This window comes from Periplaneta americana, chromosome 1, assembly GCF_040183065.1.
Source record: "Periplaneta americana isolate PAMFEO1 chromosome 1, P.americana_PAMFEO1_priV1, whole genome shotgun sequence".
Lineage (NCBI taxonomy): Eukaryota > Metazoa > Arthropoda > Insecta > Blattodea > Blattidae > Periplaneta > Periplaneta americana.
The window spans coordinates 68,764,210-68,789,020 of record NC_091117.1 but is presented as its reverse complement, the minus strand read 5'-3'; the positions used below and the strand labels follow the sequence as shown (position 1 = coordinate 68,789,020).

General features: G+C 33.4%; 1 protein-coding gene across 11 annotated transcripts in view; it reads right to left on the bottom strand.

Moving 5' to 3' along the window:
• Positions 1–24,811, bottom strand: part of Camta (Calmodulin-binding transcription activator) — a 1,741,786-nt gene that overhangs the window by 27,639 nt on the left and 1,689,336 nt on the right. For 10 of the 11 annotated variants that reach the window (XM_069821663.1, XM_069821692.1, XM_069821654.1 and 7 more), the window contains one exon: positions 16,603–16,743. The exons of the other annotated variant lie outside the window; for it this stretch is intronic. In XM_069821663.1, coding sequence (XP_069677764.1) covers positions 16,603–16,743 — 141 coding nt within the window. The remainder of the gene's footprint in view (positions 1–16,602; positions 16,744–24,811) is intronic. 11 annotated transcript variants of the gene reach the window in all.

Below are 24,811 nucleotides of genomic sequence, written 5' to 3'. Positions count from 1 at the left end.
ATTGATTGTGTTCACTTCTTCATTGTAGTGTTGTTGGCTCATGGGTATGTTGAGTAATCTGTGTACCATTGTCCTGAATGCAGCATGTTTATGTTGTGTGGGGTGATTAGATGTGTTGTGTATGTGTGTGATGGTAGTGGTTGGTTTTCTGTATATTTTGAAGGTGTGTTTGTTGTTTACTTTTGTTATGGTGATGTCTAGGAAATTTATGGAGTTATTGTTTTCAAGTTCCAATGTGTATTGGAGTTTTGGGTGTATTTTGTTTATGTATTGGTGTAGCTTGTGTATTTGTCGTTTGTTTCCTTTGTATAGTATGAGTATGTCCTCTACGTATCTGTGTCAGTATATTGTCACTTTCAGCACAAGTCTACTTAACATCATCTTCAAGAATTCATGTATTTATTATTTTCTGGATAACACTAAATAAAACCTACTAATGATAATGCAATACAATGCTAAGCATTACAACTTAAAAATTAACTGCTGAACTGTTGTTATTTAATTTAAATAAATAACAACTTCACTGTGTTAATATTTAAATTATGTTATTTTACCTGATTGACTAGTTTCAATGTCATATCCATCATCCTCTGAATTCCAGTAAGTTCCCGTGCTATCTTTTGGTTTTCTGTTTGTGTTCATAACTGATAGTGTTATAACGAAAAGGATGTGTGTTCCGAAATTCACTAGAATTCAGAGGATGATGGATATGACATCGAAACTATTCAATTAGGCAAAATAACAACATAATTTCAATATTAAGACAGTGAAGTTGTTATTTAATTTAAATAACTTAATAGTGATTGCAATATAAGTGTTATAACAGTGAACTCATGCAATGCAAGTGTTATAAGAGTGTAATCAAGAACTTGATTAAAAAAAGTAAAACAATATCAAAATTTAAATACAAATATAAGACAATAAAATAACCCATAAAGAGTAAGCATGAGCTAATTTCATAATTTAATTCGTGGCGATAACTTTAAGCTTTGAAAGTTCAGTCTAAATCATTTTTCCATTGAGCCATAATTCTGAAATTATTATTATTTTTCATCTTGGTTGCACAACTTTTAACACTGTATCACTTCGGAATATTATTATTTTTTATAAAAATAAAATCTAATTTTCAATCTGCTTCTGAAACATTTAAAGATGTATTAATACAAGCTCATCATTAACCCCTTTGTCTTTTTTCCTTGCCTGAATAAATTTTCGATTGAAGGTATTATTATTATTATTATTATTATTATTATTATTATTATTATTATTATTATATTATTATTATTATTATTATTATTATTATTATTATTATTATTAAACAAATAATAATTCATTTGTAGACAAATGTTTTGTAGACGTACTGTATATCACCATTTTTCATTGAGCACATCTAATGTAAGAAACAAATAAAACTAAAAGTTGAGTTTATTTCGAGTAAATAGCCATTTTATGTTGTTTCAAATAAAGATACTTATTTTTTTTTGTACAAATTATTATACAGAGTGGAAGGAAGCATATTACGTAAATTATACTTGAATTATAGATCAGATCATTTAAGTCATCACGAGCAAATTTTGTCAAAATATTTTTTGATATGATCAACAATCTATTGAGAAATTTTGACTTTTTCGAAAAAATTAAATGCAACATGTAGCAATGTTGGAGAGCATAAACAACAATAAGAGCTCCACTTTACTGCATTGCAGAGGGCTGAGTGCAAATCTACCATGGCTGCAGCATTGCCAGCTTTCCACAGTTGATGAGTGGAAATTTATTGTAATCCCTTTTTAGGCATTTAATCAAAACTTGTACTTTTTATAAATAAATTTTATTGCTACTAAAACATGGTTTTGAAAAGTCCACCACTCTTAAAAAAACTCATATTTTTAAACTACCGGTACTGATAGACTCTGCAGTCAAAATTTCGTGAATTTCAAATATAATGATAAACATAGTAATTTTCGATGACAAAATGTCTTCTAGAAAGTTGAACATGCACAGTACCTGCAGTGTATGTAAGCTTCATTTAATGATTACACAGGGTTGTTTCCGATCTATGGAAACGAATTTGATTGACGTCTTTTGCATCAGGAGTCACATGACAGCTGAACTGTGGCGAGAGGTGACAGACCAATAGTGAGTGATTTCAAAGTCAGAGTGCATGGTGTCTCACAACAGCAATGCCCAAGAAAATCAAGCCTTTTTGGGAGGGGTACATTACGACCCTTTCCAATGCCAAGTACAGTTAAGTGAAAATAAAAGAAGCCTTCAATAAACGTGGTTTCGTTATTTCCAAGAAAAGCATCTTCCGTGTACTTAATAAGACTGGTAAAGCTCGAATGGGATTAAATTGTATCATCTCATGTGGGGGGTGTGGCTTGTGGCGGGGATTGGTTTGCTTGCTTTTTTCACTCTGGAATTAATCCCATCCGATCTTTGCCAGTCTTATTAAGTACATAGAAGATGCCTTTCTTGGAAATAACGAAACCACGTTTTTTGCAGGCTCCTATGATTACTAGTATCGGAAAGAGTCGTAATGTATCCCTCCCAAAAAAAAGCTCGATTTTGGTGGGCATTACTGCACTCTGACTATGAAATCACTCACTATTGGTCTGTCACCTCTCTTCACAGATCAGCTGTCGGTGTGATTCCTGACGCACATGATGTCATCCAGAGATCAGAAACAATCCTCTGTACATGATTACAATTGAGAATAATAGCGTTTACAATGACAAAATTTGTACAAAAAGCTACTTTATTATAACTTTTCAGCTATATACTGTAATTTTTATTGTTGATAATAAGACAAAATTATAAATATTATAAAATCAATGTACTCATAAAATACATACCAAAATCAAGATGGGTTCCCTTTTGTCAGAAGAATTTTATATCTCTAAATAACTCTTTCAAGGGTGTTGCTTATCTCCAACATTACTTAAAATCTATACATCGTGTCCTGCTTAGAGGGATCGAGAAATAAATGCTCACCACTTAAAACCAGATAAATATATCGTTGTGATTTACATCTGACAAGATAGAGAAACTGTCCAAATTTTACGCAACAAAGTTTGAAAACAGCTGCATGCGTAACTTTCGTTTTGTTTGTTGCTAAAACAAGCCTGGCCCCATTTTGTAGGAGAACAAGCCATAGTCAACATGTGGACACCACAACAGAAAGTTCAGTGTGTGCTATGACTAGCAGAAAAAAAAATCTGTTACGCGAGTACAACATTGTGTTCGTCATACATGAATAGGTGGATCAGAAGATGAGGACCCATTGCCTGGCCAATCAGGTCGCCCGATCTGATCCCCTTGGACTTTTTTTCTGAGGCTTTGTGAAGAATGCTGTGTACCAAAGAGGCAGAGCTAACACTTTGGAGGAACTGAGACAACGCATCACAAGTGCAGCTGTGCTAGTGACTCCACAAATGCAACAGAAGAATTGGTGGAAGGTTGTATACCATCGTTTAGATGTCTGCAGGGCAACTCACGGCACACATATCGAGTTCCATTCAGCATTCTCCGAAATTCAGAGAGTTTTTACATCAAGTTATGCAAACAGTTACGTTAATAAACCATTATTTACACTTGAAATTATTACTTATTTCTCCATCCCTCTAAGCGGGACATGGTGTATTGATAGGTGCCTAAAAACTGGTCTAGAAATTGTCGCTATGTGGGACTGCAAATTGAACAAAATTATTATTTACACCATCTATTGTTTGCAGATGATCAGGTAGTGATCACATAGGATATGGATGATGCATTTTACATAAGAAAACTGATTGCAGAATATGGTAAGTAGGAATTACAAATAAATTTCGAGAAAATGAATGTTTGACATTCGCTATAGATGAACAGTTAATATGTTACACAGAAAAAAAAATTGAAAGTTTTAAATATCTTGGTTCAATTTTGGAGAAAAACGCAATGACAAATTTAGAAATTGAAAGAAGATTAATTGATGGCAGGAGAATTATTGGAATGCTGAATTCAATTTTATGGAGTAGGGATATTTTGCACCGCACTAAAAAAATAATTTTTAAGGCACTGCTACAAAGTACTTTATTATATGGGGTAGAAACATGACAGTGATAAGCCGAAAGACTAATGGTAGTGAAAATGGATTTTTGGAGGAGGTCAGCAAGAAGATCAAGAAAAGATAAAATCCGAAATAATGGAATCAGAGAAATAATGCAGGTGGACAGAAATATTTTAGAAATAATAGAAGGAAAATGTTTGACTTGGTATGGACATTTAAAACGGATGATTGAAAACAGAATACCATGGAAGATACTGAATTGCATGACGGAAGTGGCAAGCAGAAGGGATAGAGCACGAGAATGTTGGTTGGATGGGGTTCGAAGGAGCATGCACAGAAAAGGACTAAGTGATGATGATGCTATCGACACGGACATTTGGCGACAGCAGATTGGTTTGGGTTGACGGAGAACCATTGTTTAATGGAGTACGGTATTCCTAATAAAAATAATGAGCCAATTAAAAACAATTAATTTATATATATGCATGACTACAATCACGAATTTTAAGAATTAAAATTAATATAAGCAATGAAGAATCACTGACAGTTTGATAAGTTATCATAGCCTTCAGAAATGTATGTCTTTATCAATTTCCGTAAATTTATTAGACTTCACTGGTCTGTTAAGATTTCTACCCATTTTTTAGAGGATTTGCGAGATCTTTGAGTACTGTACAAAATAAAATTAATCTCGGCAACCAAAGAGTAGCCTATACATTCTTTGAATGTTTTATACACATTTTTATTTCATTTCTTACATCGTTGGCAAAAGTGCGAAACCTCGTATGTTCTGAGAACGTTCTCAGAACTTAGAAGGTTTTACACTTTTGCCAACAATATTACATCTTGATTTCTCGATGAACATGTAGTGTGTATGCCAACAGTTTTCCTCATAAAATCTCCTTTGGCTGCTGAAAGCCCTTTATCATCAGCTTTTTATACTGTTAAGGCTTTAATATCAAAAGCTACACCTAGTGGAGCGAGATTTTATATATTTTCCGTCTAAAATACAGTCTCTGAGAATAAATGGAGGCTTTTCATAAGGTTACTGTGAAATATGTATTAAGTGTAATGGACTAAAAGTGCTTTTATTTAATTCAGTACCGGTAACTCAAAAATATTGTGTTCATGCGGCTAAAGTGTTTTTATTCTCTGTCATTATTGTCATAATAAAGTCACTCACTGTTGTTAAATTTATACACAGAAAAAAGTGGATTGAAAAATCAGTCAGGACAGTAGACATGTTTTTATTATTACTGTACAGGTTGTTCTGTGATGTTTACTGTAGAAGAAAAAGTTGCGTATGTCTTATGACTGACAGAACATAATGCATGAGTCTAATACAATGGCAATTCAAACGAGAATATCCCAACAGGGATCCACCACATGAGAACAATATCCAGCAATGCTACAAACAGTTCCAGGAGACTGGTAGTGCAAAAAAAGTTGAAATTGCAGGAAGATCTAGAATATCAGAAGAAAATGTGGAAAGAATCTGAAAATCCTATGTTCAGAGTTCTCAAAAGTACACTACACACCATAGTCAACAGTTAAGTCTTCCTTAATCAACTGTGTATGATGTCGTGTGAAAGATATTAAGTTACATGCCCATAAAATTAAACTGATTACAATAACTTCTTTACTGTGTTAACATTATAAAAATTACCTGGCTGACTAGTTCTGACGTGGTGTTCGTCATTGTCCTAAGCCTAGTGAGGTCCAGCGCTATCTTCTGGTTTCCTGTTGTTGTGGGGTGTGTTCATGATTGTATCGAAAAGGGTGTGTGTTTTGAAATTCAGTTGACTGTTCAGAATGTGTTCTAGGTGTGTTTTTGTACGTTTGTAAATTTCAAATTGTTCCAGTGTGTCAAGTTTCTGGATTTTTGGCTGCATGTGTAGTATTTTCATGTCAGTATCTATGTTGCCGTAGTTGTGATAGGAGTTTGTGATGTGTTATGCATAGGTTGAATTGTTGTGTGGTTTGGTTATAACTGTGATGTGTTCCTTGTAACGTGTTTGAAATGATCTTCCAGTCAGTTCAATGTAGAAGTCATTGCAACTATTGCATGATAGTTTGTATACACCTGTCAAGTTGTATTTGTTTGTGTGTCTTGTCTGTGTGCTAAGATGTTTTTGTAGTATGTTCTGCATGCAATGTTGTATTTTAATTTCTTGAAAAATGATGCAATCTTGCATGTGTTTTTGTTTTCGTCTGTTAGTGTGATGTATTTGTTTTGTTCTTGTGTAGGCCCTATGTGTTGTGTATTCTTGTTAGCATTTCAGTGATTATACAAGTGTTAAAAGAGTGTACCAAACAATGAAGAAAAAACTGAAGTGTTGCATGCAATCAAGCCACATGACAAGGAACGAAGGGTTGAATTTGCTGTTAACATGCTGTAAGAAATTGATGATTTTTTAGAAAAGATCCTCTTCTTGGATGAGGCAACATTCCATATCAGCGGTTGTGTAAATTGGTACAATTGCCACATTTGGGGCTTTGAAAATCCGCACATGATACATGAACACATTCAATAAAGCTGAATGTTTGGTGCTGCCTAATGCACAACTACATTTTTGAGCCCATTTCCTTTCCAGAAACAAACATCAGCAACACTGCATATACGGACATTCTAGAGAACTCCTTGTTTCCTTACATCTAACAAATGGTTGATGCTGGGTTTTAGATTATCTTTAAACATGATAAAACTGCTCCATTTTGCGAATCACGTGTAAAGAGAGTTGAATCGTCGATTCCAGAATAGTGGATTGGTAGAAATACACCCATCATACGGCCTGCAAGAAGTCCTATCTTACCCCCTTAGACTTGTTCCTATGGGGTAATGTCAAAAATAAGGTTTACAATGAAAGCATTCCGAATCTTGTCGTCCTGAAGGAAAGAATCAGACAAGCAACTGCAAGTGTTACTCTACACTTTCTTACCAGACTGTGGACTGAAATTGAATATCATTATGACGTGAATCATGTTGTTAATGGTGCGCATATTGAAGGTTATTAATGTTGTTCGGAATTTTTCCGAGTTACTGATTTGAATAAAATGTTTTCTATCCATTACACATACTTCATCAAATCTCACCATTAATTCTAGGGGACTCTATTTCTGCATTTCGAAAGAATATTTTATGTTGATTTATATTTATGTAAGATAAATCAATTTCTAACTTCTTTTCGAAGAAAACTGAGCTTACTATATTCTACAGTCTAATATATACAGTCACGAAGCTCAATAAGTACCAGTAGTAAATATGCAGCTATAGATAGTTGCTAACCACTAGAATCGCTACTATCGCCTCATTATAGACAATTCCAAATAGTACCTGCACAGTCTATTGTTCCTAGTACCGGTATCCTGAAAACTCAAGCTTTGTAACTGTATATAGGTACTAGACTGTGCTTCAACTCTTTTACATAACCTCATTTACCATAACCTCCTGAGTCCTGACACTATAGTATACTATAGCATATCGGTATTTCATACATGATTATGATATAAGATGTACAGACAACTTCGGTTATACGAGTAGTGAACCTCTGCGGACCAGCATATTTCGTTCACTATTTCCGAGGTTCACTAAAACCGAAGTGTCTGTTTTTATACTATTGATGTTGCTATACATACAATATTAATGTCCACTTGGGACAGACCACATTCAATATATGTAATAATGTTCACTTTATCTTCCAACTTAAATACTTTATGCTTCGACATTCAGATGTTCACAATTCGAAACTTGAATCTAATCTGACTATGTAGGTAGTAGGCACTGACCGATTTTGCACCTCTTCCCACTAGAGGTATGCCTACTGTGTACTTGGCCTCGGAATTTCGCAGGGTTCACTTTTACAAAGATGCGGGAGGGAAGGTTGAGGTCCATTATACTGTAATCCTTCTTGTATTTAACCTTTAGTCATTACTCTACTTTCTTTTACAAAAGAAAACACTTCCTCTTCCTATTCTTCGAATAACCTCTTTTAAAGAAGTCAGAACTAATCCGTCCTTTCTCCCTCACTGCGTACATTATTCTCTTTAACATGTTTCAAGCTGTCCAAGAAGCTGAACAAATCCTATGTCTTTCAATGCAATGAGTAGATAATTTGAGATTTTGTTCTGAACATATTCTTGGAAGTTTATAGGAGAAAGAGTTTCCTAAATTACCATTTTGACCATTTTAAAATTACATTTTCTTGGGAAAGTTCTAGTTTTAGGTTCACTATAACCGAAGTGAGGGTTCATTATAAACGGAAATATTAATGTAATTTATAATGTATGCGGGTCGGGACCAACGATTTAGGTTCGCTATAGCCGAATGTTCACTATAACCGAGTTCACTATATCCAGAGTTGACTGTATGTACCTGCATTTGTGCCCTAACTGTAATCTGCAGAATTTTTTAAGCATTTTTCCTCATGTCAGTGACTTTTTTTTTAAGTGTAGAATTATATTGAACTTTAAAAATAAAACAACAAATGTCTAACGACTCAGGAGGTTAAAATTATTGTACCATAGCATATTCCAAAAGTTAATCAGATTCCTTTTAAAATACATTACATATCTAGGCTACAGCAAAGAACTACATAGTACTAAAAATACGCATACTACAAAGCATAAGCACAAAATAATGCTTTCACATACAATATTCATTTGTGCTGCAATGCTGCAAGCAGGAAATAATGCTATGCATGTGCACTCCATCTGCTACTACGTTGCTTTGAGTCACTTCACTTACTAGTTTACGTTTCGTAATATCGCACTGCATGTGCACATATACTGTCGAATAATAGATCAGAAAATCACTAAAATAACTTTCAATTGCTGTAATTTTTTTAATTAATCAGCTTCTCAATGCCGTACGGAATTTTAAGGATGTTTTCTTGAACTTAATACATATAATATAATATGTTTTTAGTGTTCCATACCCCTTAAAGCTCGAATTTCATTCATTCATTCATTCATTCATTCATTCATTCATTCATTCATTCATTCATAGTTTTCTGCCCAAGGGCAGGCTTTTCGCTGCAACCCAGTTGCCATGTTTGCAGTTTTTATTGCAAAAGATAAATGTGGTGGCTTCCCGTAGCTTTCCGCACGCCATTGTCTCTTTCACATCTTAGAAAGATCCAAGGGAGGCCCCAGCATGAAAGCGAGGAGAGTATATTTGACTAATTAGCCCTTCGGATTTCACCAAAATTCACCATATAGGTTAAATTTCAGTTCTATTAGGGATTCTGACCTACTCAGAGACTGGGAAATCCCAATTAGCCTTTTCCAGCATTATTCTGGCAGACCCCGTAACATATTTTCAATAATTTAGGCCTCTGAACATGTTTTACTCATTAAATATTTGAGTAATGTAATGAATTAAACATTCTTAATAAATTAATAGCGATTTTAAATTTCAGTTTCAGCTTTTGAATATAATCTGAAAATACAAATACAGTAAAACCTCGATAAGACGCGCCCGCTTATTACGCTATCCCATGTAATACGCTTTTTTCGTCCAGTCCCTGCGCATTTCATATATAACACCTTTATAAAATACCCTGTTTGTTGCGCTCAAGTCCCGCATAATACGCTGTTTTTGTGGAATATTTTCGATGTAATTTTCAGCAATGTACTGTAACAGCAATAAAACATCTTGGTCACTGAACTCACTGGTGCCATTAACCTGAAAAGTATTGGCATTTGACCATTTACCTGCACATTTAAACCATACTTCATACCTTAGTATACCCCACCCTCTTCTTATTCGACTCTTTACCTGTGTGCTTAAAGCCTACATACAGTTACAATACCTCACCCTCTTGCTAACCCTCTGTCAAACAGCATTCCTCACTCGGCCGTAATAAAATTCTGGAAATTTTTGCTGGGCAGTTTGTTGTCCTTTAGTGTACTGAAGTGTCTATGAATGTGATTACCATGATAATGGGTGCTAAACAAAAAGCGCTTTCTGTGTCGGAAAAACTGGAAATCTTACGAAAGTACGATGAGAACAGTACTCATCAGAAACAACTCTCTGATTCATTAGGAAACCCATCATCGATATTAAGAATGACAATAAAATATCGCGACTCAATCACTACAGTTGCGACGTCGTCGGGAGGATGTAATCGCAGGAAACTGAAGTGTGGTAAACATGACGACTTGGAGAACACGCACACGACAAACAACTATAAATGACTTTTTTTTTCCGAAAGAATTAAGTACAGTACATATTGTAAATGTCTTTGACATACAGTACAGTAATTAGTACATAATGGAGTAATACTATATTACCTTTCATGAATCATGTATTTCAATAAAGAAAAATGATAATAGATATTGTATATAAGTCAAAATTAGCATACTCGCCTAATACGCGGTCCCGGTTAACACGCGGTTTACACCCGATCCCTTGAACAGCGTCTTATCGGGGTTTTACTGTACAAAGTTATTTTACATTCTATCATGTTTTTGCTGTGAAAAATGAAACCAGATTTTTAGATTTACCATAAGGTTGTCAATGGAATGATGGCAATGCCTTACAGCTATCAATTTTGCGAAGTCTAGTTCAATTGTAGATATTCTAAATCGCGAGTCTACTTTCTATAGGTATTTGTTCTTGAAGAAGGCTAAAGCAGGAAATGTACACTCATACAACTTTGCTGCTGCAAATAATATTGTGTTGTCTTGCATTTAGGGAAACGTCGGATACATGTTTGGGTAACGAGTCCAGCTTATAACTCTGTGTGCCTTAGTGGCAGTGCAAGGATCATATAGAGATAGTATTATTCAAGAATTGCCTACACCTAGATATTAATTTTCATGATACTTTCAAAATGTATATAAAAAAAAGTAAACTTTGTTAAACCTCATATAATAATTCTCAAAACATTCGATAGATCTATTTTCAACAGACATTTTTTTCCTTTTCATTTATAAATGGGCCCCTCAGAATAAAGTCAAGTTTGAATGAAAGGGAAGATAAAATATTATGTAACTTAGCTATAGATTCCGTTAGTTATTAGACAAAGCTGATAAATAAAGAAATGTGTATTTTTATAAATTAGTTTTCAAAATACTTTCAAAATGTTAAAATAAAACTGTTAGATACCTCAAAATAACTCACACAACAAACAATAAGTTTATTTTTCTATAACAATATTGATTTTTCTATTTATTTGCACATGGATCACTCATAAATACAGTTTTCCATGCTCGTGCTGGTAAAAGACCACAGAATTAGTTTTTTTTTATCTAAGACCATAAAGAGTAGGCTAAGTATTTTTCAGTCTAAAAATATTATTAAAGTAGAGTCTAGCTACCCCAAATATATTTTGAAGATATGTTAAAAACATCAAAACAACTATATTAACCATATACAGTATTGGTAACTCACAAATAAGTCATACATTTATTTTATAAGAGGGAATTTTGGTTTTTCTCTCGAGTTACACAATAAATTCTCGTAAAAAATGTAAATGTTAATCATGCTAATAGAAAGCATTATAAAGTGACAGCTTCCACTACTAAAAAAATTGCCTATTTCTTAAAGAAACTAAAAAAAAAAACTAAATTGCGTTAAACCTTCTACGGTAATTCTCAAACCATGCGATAAATGCAATAAATTTCTTAAAGAGATTGTAGTTCTACCTCTTCAAATATACAATAAAACTTCGTAACATATTTAAATTTCAGTAAATAAGGCGATTAAAAAATATCATGCAACAATATATTGTAACGAGAAAGTAAAAAAAAAATGCTACCCCTATAACACATTCATTTTTTATATAAATAAAAATGTTTCTAAAGTTGTATATATAATACCCATTTATTCACAAATAAGCCAGAAATGTAATATAAGGAAATTTTGTCTTTGCCTCCTGCTGATAATAAAAATCAGTCCGAGATTTTGCAGTTAAAGAGGGTTATTAATTTAAAATGTTCTATCTTTACACATTCACTTTCAAGCAGTGGCGTAGCCTGAAATTTAAGGTGGAATAGGACCAAGTTTTTAGGATATCACTTGACAAATTTGCCCAAAGCTTACATGCAGTGGCGTAGCCAAGAATTTAAGATGGGAGGTGGCAAGTTTTGGGGACATCATTTGGCGAATCTGCCCATAATTTACATGCAACATATTTAAAAGATAATAATAATAATTATTATTATTATTGCTTAATACTATGAAATTTAAAATCAATTTAGATTCCCAGAAGTTGTTACAAGGCAAAATTCATTCTCCAGCATTACACAGTGAATCAACAGACACCGACCCTAAATAACTTACTTAATCCAGTTATTTCGTTGTGAATGTAGCTTTATAATAATTTATTTGAAAACACTGGTCGATTTATAATAACTTCTCAGCAGAAATATAAAGGATTTGTTATTCTAAATGTTGGTCACTTTTGGTAGAAACGAACAATATTTTTCTTTCAGTGTCACACTCGCAACGCCAATGGTTTCTTCGTTCTTTAAATCTAATATAATTTTAAAATATTTCTCGAACTAAGGTGGACTTCAGCCTGGTGAGCCCCCTCCCTCTGTCTACGACACTATTTTTAAGATAATTTTTATGTATTAAAAAATAACTGCATTAAACAATATATTATATCAACTCAAAAAATATTATAACCTACTTTTTTAATTGCATTATCTTCCGTCACTTTCGGGCTCATGCTAAAAAAAATAAATGCAGTGATAGATTCTGTTGTTTGAAGGAATTGTAAAATAATGAATGGGGAACATGTACATTATGAATTTTATTGTCCGTCGAAAGTGGATTCATTTGCTGGAAAATACGATATAATCTAATTACATTTGGCATATTCGAAAACGTAGAGAAAATTACTCTTTCCTGATTCAAGTAAAAATAAAATGCAATACAATTCTTTTTTTATATCACACAACTTGAAAACGCAATTTCACAGGTGTGACGTCATAACATTTATCTGATTCTGGCAGGAAGAAACTTTTGTACGATTTGTAGTTGCATTCACCTGCCATATGCTTGTTCATTATTCATTATAACAATTTATTGACACCTCACAATACACTTTCAATTAACTTGGATGTAACCTTCAGTACATACGAGTATTGTCCACATAATTTCCTCAATCAGCTTTTCACAAAATTTGAGGAACACAAGTCGCACTTCATAGCAATACAAGTACTGGATGAGTATTTTATTTCTTTACCACTAAGCAACAACTGGACAGTTGATCAATGTTCTCCCAAACGCCAGTTACAAAGAGAGCTGTTATCAGTGATTAGACAATCCGAAACTATTAATGTAAAATATTACTAATTTATGAACAATTAATATGTAATTCACTTACCAAAATTAAGCAAAGTGATGCTGAAACTGTCTGCTTTCTTGTTCCAAACATTTGTAACACTTGCTTAAGAAATTAAGCATTACATGTTGCAGTTCTCTTTCAGAAATGAAAGCATGTTTCTCAGATGCTATTTGTCAGTTCTTCTATGGTATGTGGATTATTTTTTATACATTTTACCTTTTAATGTTCCACAAAGATAAGTCACAGGAATTAGGTCGAGAGATCCATGGGCCTACACATTCTTACTGATAATAATTCTATCCTCGAACTCTGTATGAATTTTGTTCATTGAATAGTGGACTGTATGTGCTGTTGCAGAATCCTGTTAGAAAAAGGCAAAAAAGTACGCTGCCAATCTATTAATTCTTCAGAATGGTGACACAAATAATTTCCACATACCTTTCGGTATTAATAGTTTGTTAAAAAATATCGGCATACTCCTATTTGAACATCATGGATGCGGTATTCATGAAAAAGGTTGGTTTTTCAAAGTTCTGATATGTGTTACTAAATCATGCCTCATCCGAAAACAGAATAAAATCAAGGTCAATTTTACTATCATGCACTTCATTTAAAATTCACTTACAACATCTATGCATGATTACAGGATTACCAAGTTACAATTCTTGCATTGTTGTACATTTTTAAGATTTTAACTTAAATAGCTCTTTGTAACATTTTGTACAGAACTGTAAGATGTACCTGTTTCCTGTGAAAGATAAGAAAGATTTTTTATAGAGAATCTCAAGCAAACTCCAACGTCATTAAAATTGCCCTTGGCAAGGAAAGTATGTTTTCGTCTTCGTTTCTCATTTGTAACACTTCCTGTCGCTCAGAATTTATCCACAAAGTCATGGATTACTGGAAGACTTAGAAAGTTAACACCAGAATATATAACACTATCTTCAAATTTCATGAGCCGAATTTGTCATCACATAATTATAGTATATAAACACACGTGTACAACACTTAACATCTCATCTTGGCTCCCACTAAGATTAAAGTAAATTGTCATTGGACACAATCACTGATAGCAATGTTATCGAGTTTAATCACCAACAACACGCTCTCTCCACACCTAGTGAGTGGGAGCGCATTTTTTCACAGCCAAATTGCTGCTTCGTAGTATGGACTACTGTACCCATTCAGTAGATTAAAAAGGAGTCCATGCTGGTGCCTACCTCGTGGCCTTGGTGACGCAAATGTATGCTTCATAAAGCAGTCATTCTCTTTTGCAAACGAAGTTACAATGAATGAATTTAGCCAAGTAGATCATTTGAACTCAAGTACCATACGAGTTTGCTGTGCCTGCACAAAACTGAAAGTGTGTGCGTGACTAATGCTTAAGATCTAACAATAAAATTATCTTCTTTCTTGCTTCCCAATATTTGGATGTGAGATCCACTAACTTCCCAAGAGATTAGCAATTTTCCTGGTATTCCATGTCAATATCCTCTTCCTTTGTGCATATAAAACATTTAGGGGAAGTCAATAAACTGATTCGGTAAAGGTGTTTACTGAAGCAATCATGACCAGTAACCAACCTGAACATGGCCTCAGAGGATTTTCGAGGTAGATCAGGAATAATTAATTTTAAATATTTCAATGGATTTTTTTCCCCATCTTGAATTCTGGGGTTCATCTATTAAATTGCTGTGATGGTTTGAGTTAATTCTCTCATTTTCGAGATTCGTATGAAAATTTATAGTTAGTTTTTATGTTGATTTTAGTTCTTTTTGGCAAACATATCAGCTTTTTCATTACCATTCAGTCCATAGTGGCCTGGGATAAATTGTACAACTATTTTCTTATTTACATTTTGAATTTCTTTACTATCGAAATGGATTTCTTTAATTTTCTTCCTACATTAGAAAATGCAGGGTAGTTGAACTGATGACCTGTTTTGTAGCTTTAAAATTGGATAGGAAAACTATGTTTCTGCATTTGTGTAATCAAAAAAATATATTTTGGAGTGATGTGTGAATGGTTTCAACCTCGCCATCAAAGTTCATTGCATATTTTCCAACAGTTTTAGAAGGAAAAGGATAGGCAAATAGCTTCTGTTCTACTGTCTTCATCTTAATCCATGAGAGAGTCATCTGTACAAATATACAGTCAATCTTTCTGTGAATATCTTCTGTTAACTGTTTGTAGAATAATGGCCTTTGCTTCTTCAGGATTTATCTCTCTCTGCAAAATTTCATTAAAATAAGGACAACAGTTCACTTTGAAATTATTAATTCTAAATTTTCTTCAAACTTTACTACCCTATATCTTGTACGAATCCATTTTGAATCTTGAGTGTGTATGTAGAATCTTTGTACAGTATGTATACCGTTTATTGGTATTAACAAACCTGAAAGCTTTTCTCTTTTAAGCCAGGGCCTTTATCTTGCCATTATTCGTCCCAACTCTATGAGTGGGCTTATAGATATCACCAATGCTGATATGTGTAGACCACTTAGTTTATCAGATACTATCCAGAGTGCACCACTGGCAGTGGACCTACATTACACTTGTAATGAAAGATGATAATGGAGAAAACCCATGTCTTGCCTGGACCACGAGCTTGCCTAACACAAGTTATAAATTTATGATTGAGTGATATTTGAATCTGGGCTCCTGCCTTATAAGCCCTGATCACTAACAGAGTCACTGAAATTATTCATTATTTTTTTGGGATATTTATTTAATATTTTGGCATTTATTTAATTATGTTACTGGCATTGCTTTAGGTGTAATAATTTAAGTATAAAGTTGAATTTTATATACAGTACGTATATTTATTATAATTTATTTCATAAAATAATGTTGTGGTGGAATTAAATCAGAATCTTAAAAATCCGAAAATGTACTGCGACATCACACAGATTTTCAGATGCTTCATGAGAAGAGGAAGTAATATCCATTATGAATAAAATTGAAACACAGAGGTAGTACCTTATTTTGATAGAATTATGTACTTCTCATCCTTGTTTAGGTAGCAGGACCTATTAAAAAATAATAAGTGTATGTTCTCACTGTTGATTCTATCTTGCAGAGACTTTTGAAATTTTAAAAGGCAAAAACAATGTATCCTACATTAACTCATACACAAAAAAAAATATTTTTCTAGATATAATTTTGTTTTTATTTTCAGTTATTTAAGATTGTTATAAGTGCTGGTGCTCATGCTGATACAGGGATCATGCAGCGATAGAATGAAGGTCCATCCTTACACACCTGTTGCTATTCCCACTGTTACTTGGGTCGGTGCTGGAGTAAGCCGAACTGTTGTCTGGACAGAGCGACCTTGGGAGGACATCCACTGACCGGGCCTCCTGCCTCTCTTTTTCGGCTGCCAAAGCTCGCTCTTTCTGTAATCTGCGCACCAGTGGCAACGGCAACAGCAGCAGCAGTGGCATTGGTGCAATGTGGCAACGTAGCAGGCGACACGGCAAGCAAAGGGAAGCAGACAGAGAGGCATGGGCAGGGACAAGTCAAAGAGGGAAAGACAGAAAACATACAAATTAGAAAACATGATGACAGAGAAGAACGGACAAGAAACCCTCACTCACAATGAAAAGAAAGCTTTATCTTCAGTGTCCTTGTAACTTTATATATGAGATGGAGAAAAAATATTTCAAATCCTTAAGAACTCAATTCCTATCTTGTTACGGCTTTTTTCAGTTTGTTTATTAATTGTTTATTCATTTAAAGCAGTAATTCTTAGTGAAAAGGCTTACTAAAGAATAATTTGGAATATAACTGCATTTGTATCTGTAAAGTAATTTGAAATACATTATTATGAGAAATAAAATTAGGAATTTCAACATAATAGCTACTAAAGAAAAATTGTCGTATTATAATGAGCAACTTTTAAGCACAGTACATGAGATGTTCACGCACCTTTCTACAAACTTGTGTCAGATGTACGTATTTTTTTTATTTCTTATTTACGATTTTTCATGTAAGTCTGCAAAGTACGTTTTTCTTACCGGTAGGCCTACATTACCAAAATGATGAAGCATTGTAAGGCTTATAAGCAATGTATCACTTCTAATAAATTGTGGAGTACCGGTAGCTAATACTTCATAAATGTATCATCTAGTATGTTTACAACTACAAGTTAATAAAATAATTTCATCTCTTAATCAATGCCATTTGAATACTAATGGACAATAATAATGTAGTATTTTCTGTACTAACTCATCTAACTTTCACTCATTTTTCCCATTCGATGTCTAATAATCATTGTTGGCTGTAGTTTTACTCGTCATGACCATATAATCCTTGTCATCATCAACAGTGTCATTTTTGTCACCATCACAAAGTAAAATATCACCTTTTTTTATCTTGTTTATCATTATAGTCGTAATTATAGAAGTGTACCCCTTCCTCTCGTCGCTATTGTCATTGTCATCGCACTAATAATAATAATAATAATAATAATAATAATAATAATAATAATAATAATAATAATAATCATCATCATCATCGTCATTATTACCATCGCCATCGTTATCATTGTTATTACTTATCTTCATCATCATTATCTTCGTCATAGCTGACTTAGTAATAATAATGGTTATTATTAGACAGTGGAACATCATGCAATTGCATGTTTTTATTGAATGGGTACCTATATTGAAAAAGTAAAAATTAATATTTGTCTATCGTGGTTTTTACGTTCGAATGAAGCCAACTTTAATCTGCATAAATGCATTACATTTTTTTCACATATTTAAGTGCATATATTATTATCTTTCCTTGTTTTTCTCGATTTATTATCTAATTTCACAATTTCTCTAATAAAAATAATAATTTTCAAGAAATATAAACGTTCTATTCTATGAGAAATATAAAACTAATATGTCTACACCTGTGGAGTGACGGTTAGCGCGTCTGACCGCGAAACCAGGTGGCCCGGGTTTGAATCCTGGTTGGGGCAAGTTACCTGTTAGCTGTTTTCTCTCAACCCAATATGAACAAATGCTGGGTAACTATCGGTGCTGGACGCTGGACTCATTTCACTGGCATAATCACCTTCATTTCATTCAGATGCTAAATAACCTGAGATGTTGATACAGCGTCGTAAAATAACCCACTGAAAAAACAATGTTGAGATCATGAAAGTGCTGCGACAGCAATGGATATCTCCTGCTAGTGCACTCTGATTTCATATAACTAAAACTGCGACAATGAAGTCACGTGGAGTGTAAATTTTCATTTCATCAAAAGGGAGCTTTCGCAGTCATAGTTACTTTCCTTATTCTGAGTCCTTCTTAAACCATGTTCATGAGATTTTCTTCATATCTTTAAACAATTAACGTTACTCTGTACCAGAAGGCTTTCTCTTTAGGTACAATTGACACAACTCTGTATGTGCCGCAGTGACACATCCTCTGTCATAGTCATGTCGTCGTCGTCATCGTCATCATCATCGTCATCGTCATCACCATCATCATCCATGACACTGCTTCAAGGGACTCTTATTACTAAAAATATTAAAATAATATATTTTAGTTACTGTATCGAAATGGTACAAACCCAGAAACAAAATTTGAGCCACATGAATTTTCCAAGTTTCAGTTATAACATACTGTGCGAGCTCAGTGCTTATTGCACTATGTTATAACTGAAACTTGGAAAATTCAGGTGGCCAAAATTTTGTTTCTGGATCTGTACTACCTTATCACAAGGGCTGAAGAAAAGTTTTGATATAACAATGGCTGCATTCAGCTGGAACAGCACTGGGGTAGCGATTCATTTTTGCTGAGTTACAGCAGGTGTTAGTGGCTGAACGACCAGACTGCAAAATGTCCGCTGTGTTTACAAAGAAACACGCCATTGTTCTGTCTACTCCGGCACCATTGGTTGATGTCTACCCCCTCCACTTTCGCTGGCTAGCAGCAGGCTTGCAGCGAAAAAAATTTTGCTACGAAAAATGGCAGCCGCTATTTCAGCGATGTCGGCCAGCAAGGCGTTCAGTGCTGTCGCTATTTCAGCGCTACCTCAGCGCTGTCCCAGCTGAACGCAGCCAATTTCTATATACATTGTTTACAAAATGTGTCGTGTTGCCGAGTGTCTCTACTGTCTGAAGAAACAGAGAGAGTGAACATCCGACTCTCCTCAATAGTAGACCTGCTTATGTGATGTGAGGCTGTATCAGAATGCCGAAACAAAAATCCAACAAAGAACAGATAATAGGAGGACTGAATTCAGAACACAGCGAAATTTTGTTCGACTTAATTGATAATGATGTTTTTTGTAAATTTAATATTTGTTCCGAGTTAATTAATTTGAAATATAAGTAATCTTGTAAATGTAAATTCTATTATGAGTTCATTTATACGGAGCAGACTGTACAAGCAGCCACTACAGTAACTAGTCATGCGTGCACACAAGCATTTTGTAAACACAAAGCTCTACATATGATGCAGCGCAGCATAATCTATAACAAATACTTTTTTTCAGCCCTACTTATCACTAATGGCAGTACTGTAAATATTTGGTTAAGATGCAGACTTCATTTTATTATAAATTTTCTACTCTTACTATACATTGATATAAGCTGCAAAAGTTAACAGCTTTAAATCTGTTATAATGCTTGAAAAGTGAAGAAGGTAATTCTTTTCCCGATTATTTATTGTTTCTCTGTAATTTACTGTAAGCCACGGAAAAGAAACTTTTTATGACATGTTTTCATGTCCTGAATTCTTAAAGAGGCTGTATCGAATTTAACATCACAATACAAAGATTACAAGGACTCTGTATGTTGATGTCACATGATAACTACAAAAACCATGTAACAAAATGACTACCATTTACCAAATCTGAAGATATTGTTCTCAACATATGTGCAATGTAGAGAAAGACTAACTATTTACTATGTTCCAGTAACAAAATCCAAACATATCTCGTATGTTCTTTTTTTGTTACTAACCACTAATATCTACCAAACTACATTGGATATAAATGCAACAAATTTTGATAATATTACAATAAAGAATAAAAATTATTAAATAATTCTCTACACTAAAATTTATATTTTTAATCATAAATCTTCGACATGTAAATATTATCCAATCTTTCTAGAGCAAATATCAACAAACTGCGAAGTAATAATGAAAATGGAAATTAAATTAATAAGTGCATAATGCATAACTAAAATATAAAAATAAAATTCCCTATGTTAGAAGTACTTGTAAATATAGGAACATTAAATGTAATTTTATTGATAAAAATGCTTTATTGCTTAAAACGCAATAAATTTCAATCTTGTCTATGTTAAGTAGGCCTACTCATTTTCAATTATAAAGTAACAACTTGACATTTTCACTGTAAATTTTTAATACTTTCCTTAATTTATATATCATTCTTCAAAATTAAGGAATCTGATTCTAGTATAATAATTTTAGTTTTACTATGATGTTAAAATAAATTAGTACTGTACCAGTACTTCTTTGTAAACGATACATATAAGCTTTTGGTGCTACCATTATACTCTTTGAGACAAATTTGAGCAGATATAAATGTTGTTGATATCATTTCAACATTTCGAACAGACACAAATGATGGAAAAAGATAATAGCGTAATAGAAAATGCGGTACAATCAAAATGAAAGTATTAAAAACATGTTGAAAGGCACACGGTTTGTCGTGAACAACTGCCTGTAAAGGCACACGATAAGGATGTGATATAGGTATGTAGGTTTTGAACGAAAGTAATCATATTTTAGCGAAGGCTTAAAATAATAATTTATAATTTCTTGCCCTGAACATGCATTTATTTACTATGCATTATTATTTATTAAGCATCAGTAAGAAGATTAACGTAAATTATATGTTCTTTTTATTATTATTGTAGACGGCTGACACATGACTTTGAAAAGTGTTACCTTGTTTTAAATACTACCTACATTTGTACAACCTACATTAAATTTGTACACTATGAGAGAAAATGAATTTAAGTGCAGGAAATGTACTGTACGTGCTCTTGACTACAGAAGTGATTTATGTGAATATATAATTGTTTATTATATCTACTAGCGCAAGCTTTTCAACAAATTAAACATATACAAAAATGTAAATCATGTAAGCTTAATAACATTACCGGTACTATTACAGATATCATACTGAAATTTAAGCAGTTACCGGTACTACAATAAACTTTCTTTTCTGGAAGTTTGGGGTCTCTGTTGTATATACAGAAATGGTTAATATAAAGTGAGTTGAATTCAAAACGAAAGACTCTGAAGCAGTGATATTATCAATTGCATGTTATAATGGACAATCATTTTGTCCAGAAGCATAGATTAAATCCGAAGTATAAGAAAAATAAAAGTTGCTTACAAATAACAAGCTATAGAACAAGATGCCGTATTTAGAACCTGAAATGTTTGTTATTCTTGATGTCTGATAAGTAATTTACGTCTCAGTTCGTCAAATCTAAACATTAGAACTGTTGTAAAACTGACTGAGTCTGATTTTTTAAATTAAAATAAATGTAAATACGAGTATATTGAATTTTGATATATTTGTGGATACAACTACTATTTGCATACATGATATATCTACATTTTTGTGATCTGAAGTGGCAGAGGTTCATAAAATAAAATGTAGCTCTCCGAAATTATAATTATAATGCATAATATAATAGCCTACTACAATGTATGAAATAAGAATTTTTTATATTTGAAAAAATATATTTAATACATCCATATACATGAACTGGTGAAATTATAATTTTCATTTTTAATATTCATTTTTGAAGTCACCCTCGGTGACTTTGATGTACACACAAGTTTCACCAAGGGCAATGGATATTTGAAAACAATAAAAAAAAGAGAGAACCTTTACATAGTTTCATTTGCAAGGGATGTAAAGATAAAAGATGTGCATCATATAATATGACGTGTGAAGAAAGACGTCTGTTCCAGCATGATTGGCCTCCTGGCAAAATATACTGGTCATTTATCATGGGTCAAAATTAAAGTCTTCAGCTACCTTCTATGACTTACATTCTGTCATGAGTGATAAGGGGCAGAAATATGAACATTACGGCGAAATGAAGAGAAACGATTGGAAGTCTTTGAATTGTGGATTTGGAGAAGAATGTAGCATGTGAAATGAAGAGACAGAATAAGAAATGAAGCTGTGCTAGGAACAGTGGGCGAGGAAATAATAATGCTGAAAATGATCAGGAAGACAGAAAGGAATTGACTGGGTCACTAGCTAAGAAGAAATACCTACTGAAGGATGCACTGGAAGGAATGGTGAACGGAAAAAAAGTTCGGGACAGATGTTATCAGATGATAGGCAACATTATATGGTACGTGGATCATTTGTGGAGACTAAGAGGAAGGTGGAAAATAGGAATGATTAGAGAATGCTGGGTTTGCAGTGAAAGACCTGCCCTTGTGCAGAAAAGAATGAATGAATGAGAACTCGAACCAACATGCATTTCATAACTTGAGTCCAGGAATGACACCTTAGACCATGACGCTACAACATAGGATAAATATTTGTTAATAAACACCCTTCATTTATTTATGTACTTACATATTCAGGAAGAATAATGGAAATAAAACTGTAGCAGGAATGTTATGCAATCAGCAGAATATATAAGAGACTGGTTTTCATATTTTGATTTTCATGAAAATAAAATGCGCTAATGGGTCTAGCAAAGCTCTGGATAATGAGCTAGCTTCAGTCTGCTGGATGCCAAAGTGTACCGGAATTTAGGTACCGGTATACCTGAGATTTTTAAGATCGTTACTTTGATCATGATTATAAAGGCTCAACATATTAATATACTTTACTGATTATGTCACAAATAAGTTGTATAAAATGAATACCATTAATATGATTCTAGTATATATTTATATTATTCATGCTTTAATTGCAAACAATCTCTTTCAAAATTATGACTTTCATTACCTCAATTTTCCATTGGATGATAAGGTGAGACAATGGTTACAAGAGAGGTTATGACAATAATATAATACCGGTATTAAAACTTAGATATATATCCAAACCAATCACTTTTCTCACAATTAAAAGTAGTAGCCACTTGACATTACCTATACAGTTTACATTGACTGTAGTAATATCATTATGCATTTAAATTTGGATTATTTGTTTCACCAATTCATGTATAAGGTATGCCAATTTTCTTATTCAACGACTACAAAAGTATAATAAAAGTTCATTCCTGAAAGCCAAATATAAATTCAGCAGTAACAATATATGCAATAACCAATGGTCTAGATTTCAATTATCGGTATAAATTGTAACAGCACATTAGGTACAATTTGATTTACCTAAATTCTTGTGGTACGTATAATCATGATTTGCCTAGTGTTTCAATTTGAAACAGAATGTCCACTTAATATTCTTCTGTTGTGTGCGTCTCAACAAACATAATGAGAAAGGATACAAGTTTACAGTTCGGAATAAATATTTAATCACAGGCTTAGGCACTTTATTTTTATTTTCAATAAGCTTGTGCATACACCTATGTTATTCTTGTTGTGTAATGCCAAACAGTTGATAACACAGCCAAGAGCATATTTTTATAATTCAGTGCCAATTCATCGGGCTTTCACATCGATAATTGCTCATAAGATTGTTCCGATGCATCTGGACTAAATTTAAGAACCATTTGACCAAATATAAGAGCGAGAGATTTGTACAGCTTATGTTTTAGCATATTGAGAAATTTGGTATATTGTGTTCAGGTGAAAATAGTAGCTTATTTTTAGATCACATCATTCTAACGTGTTGGCCTGGGTGACGCCATCGGTAGAGCACTGCTTCTGTGCCCAAGGTTGCAGGTTCGATCCCAGCCCAGGTCAATGACATTTAAGTGTGTTTAAATGCGACAGTAGATTTACTGGCATGTAAAAGAACTTCTGCGGGATAAAATTCCAGCACACCTACGATGCTGATTTACCTTGGTAGTTGCGAGCTTCGTTAAATAAAACACAATTTAAAAATTCCATTCTAACGTAACATTATGGTTTCACTTAATTCTGGTTTTTGATATGCACTTTTCTCCTTTTAATTAAATTTAATAAAATTGTATTGACTTTCCTTTCAGAAGTTATTTCTGACTTATGAATAGTTTAACTTTTTGACTATACCTGTTTCTTTGAAAGATGGGACATGACAGTTAAGCATCTGAGCTTGGAACTACAGCGCTATGTTGCCAATATGGTCTACCACGCTGTCAGCTGATGAGATTGATGTTAGATGGCTGACGTTAAAACATTAATTGACAATTTAAACGAAGGTAAAAAAAACAACACAAAAATAGACAGAGAATGAAAGACTAAATGCATCAATGCTAACATTGTGTGCAAAATAAATGTCGCCAAGAGAGCTATTGAGCACTCTCCAAGTGGGAACTGTAACTTTGGCAATTCAACCGTTGTTACCATAGCAACAG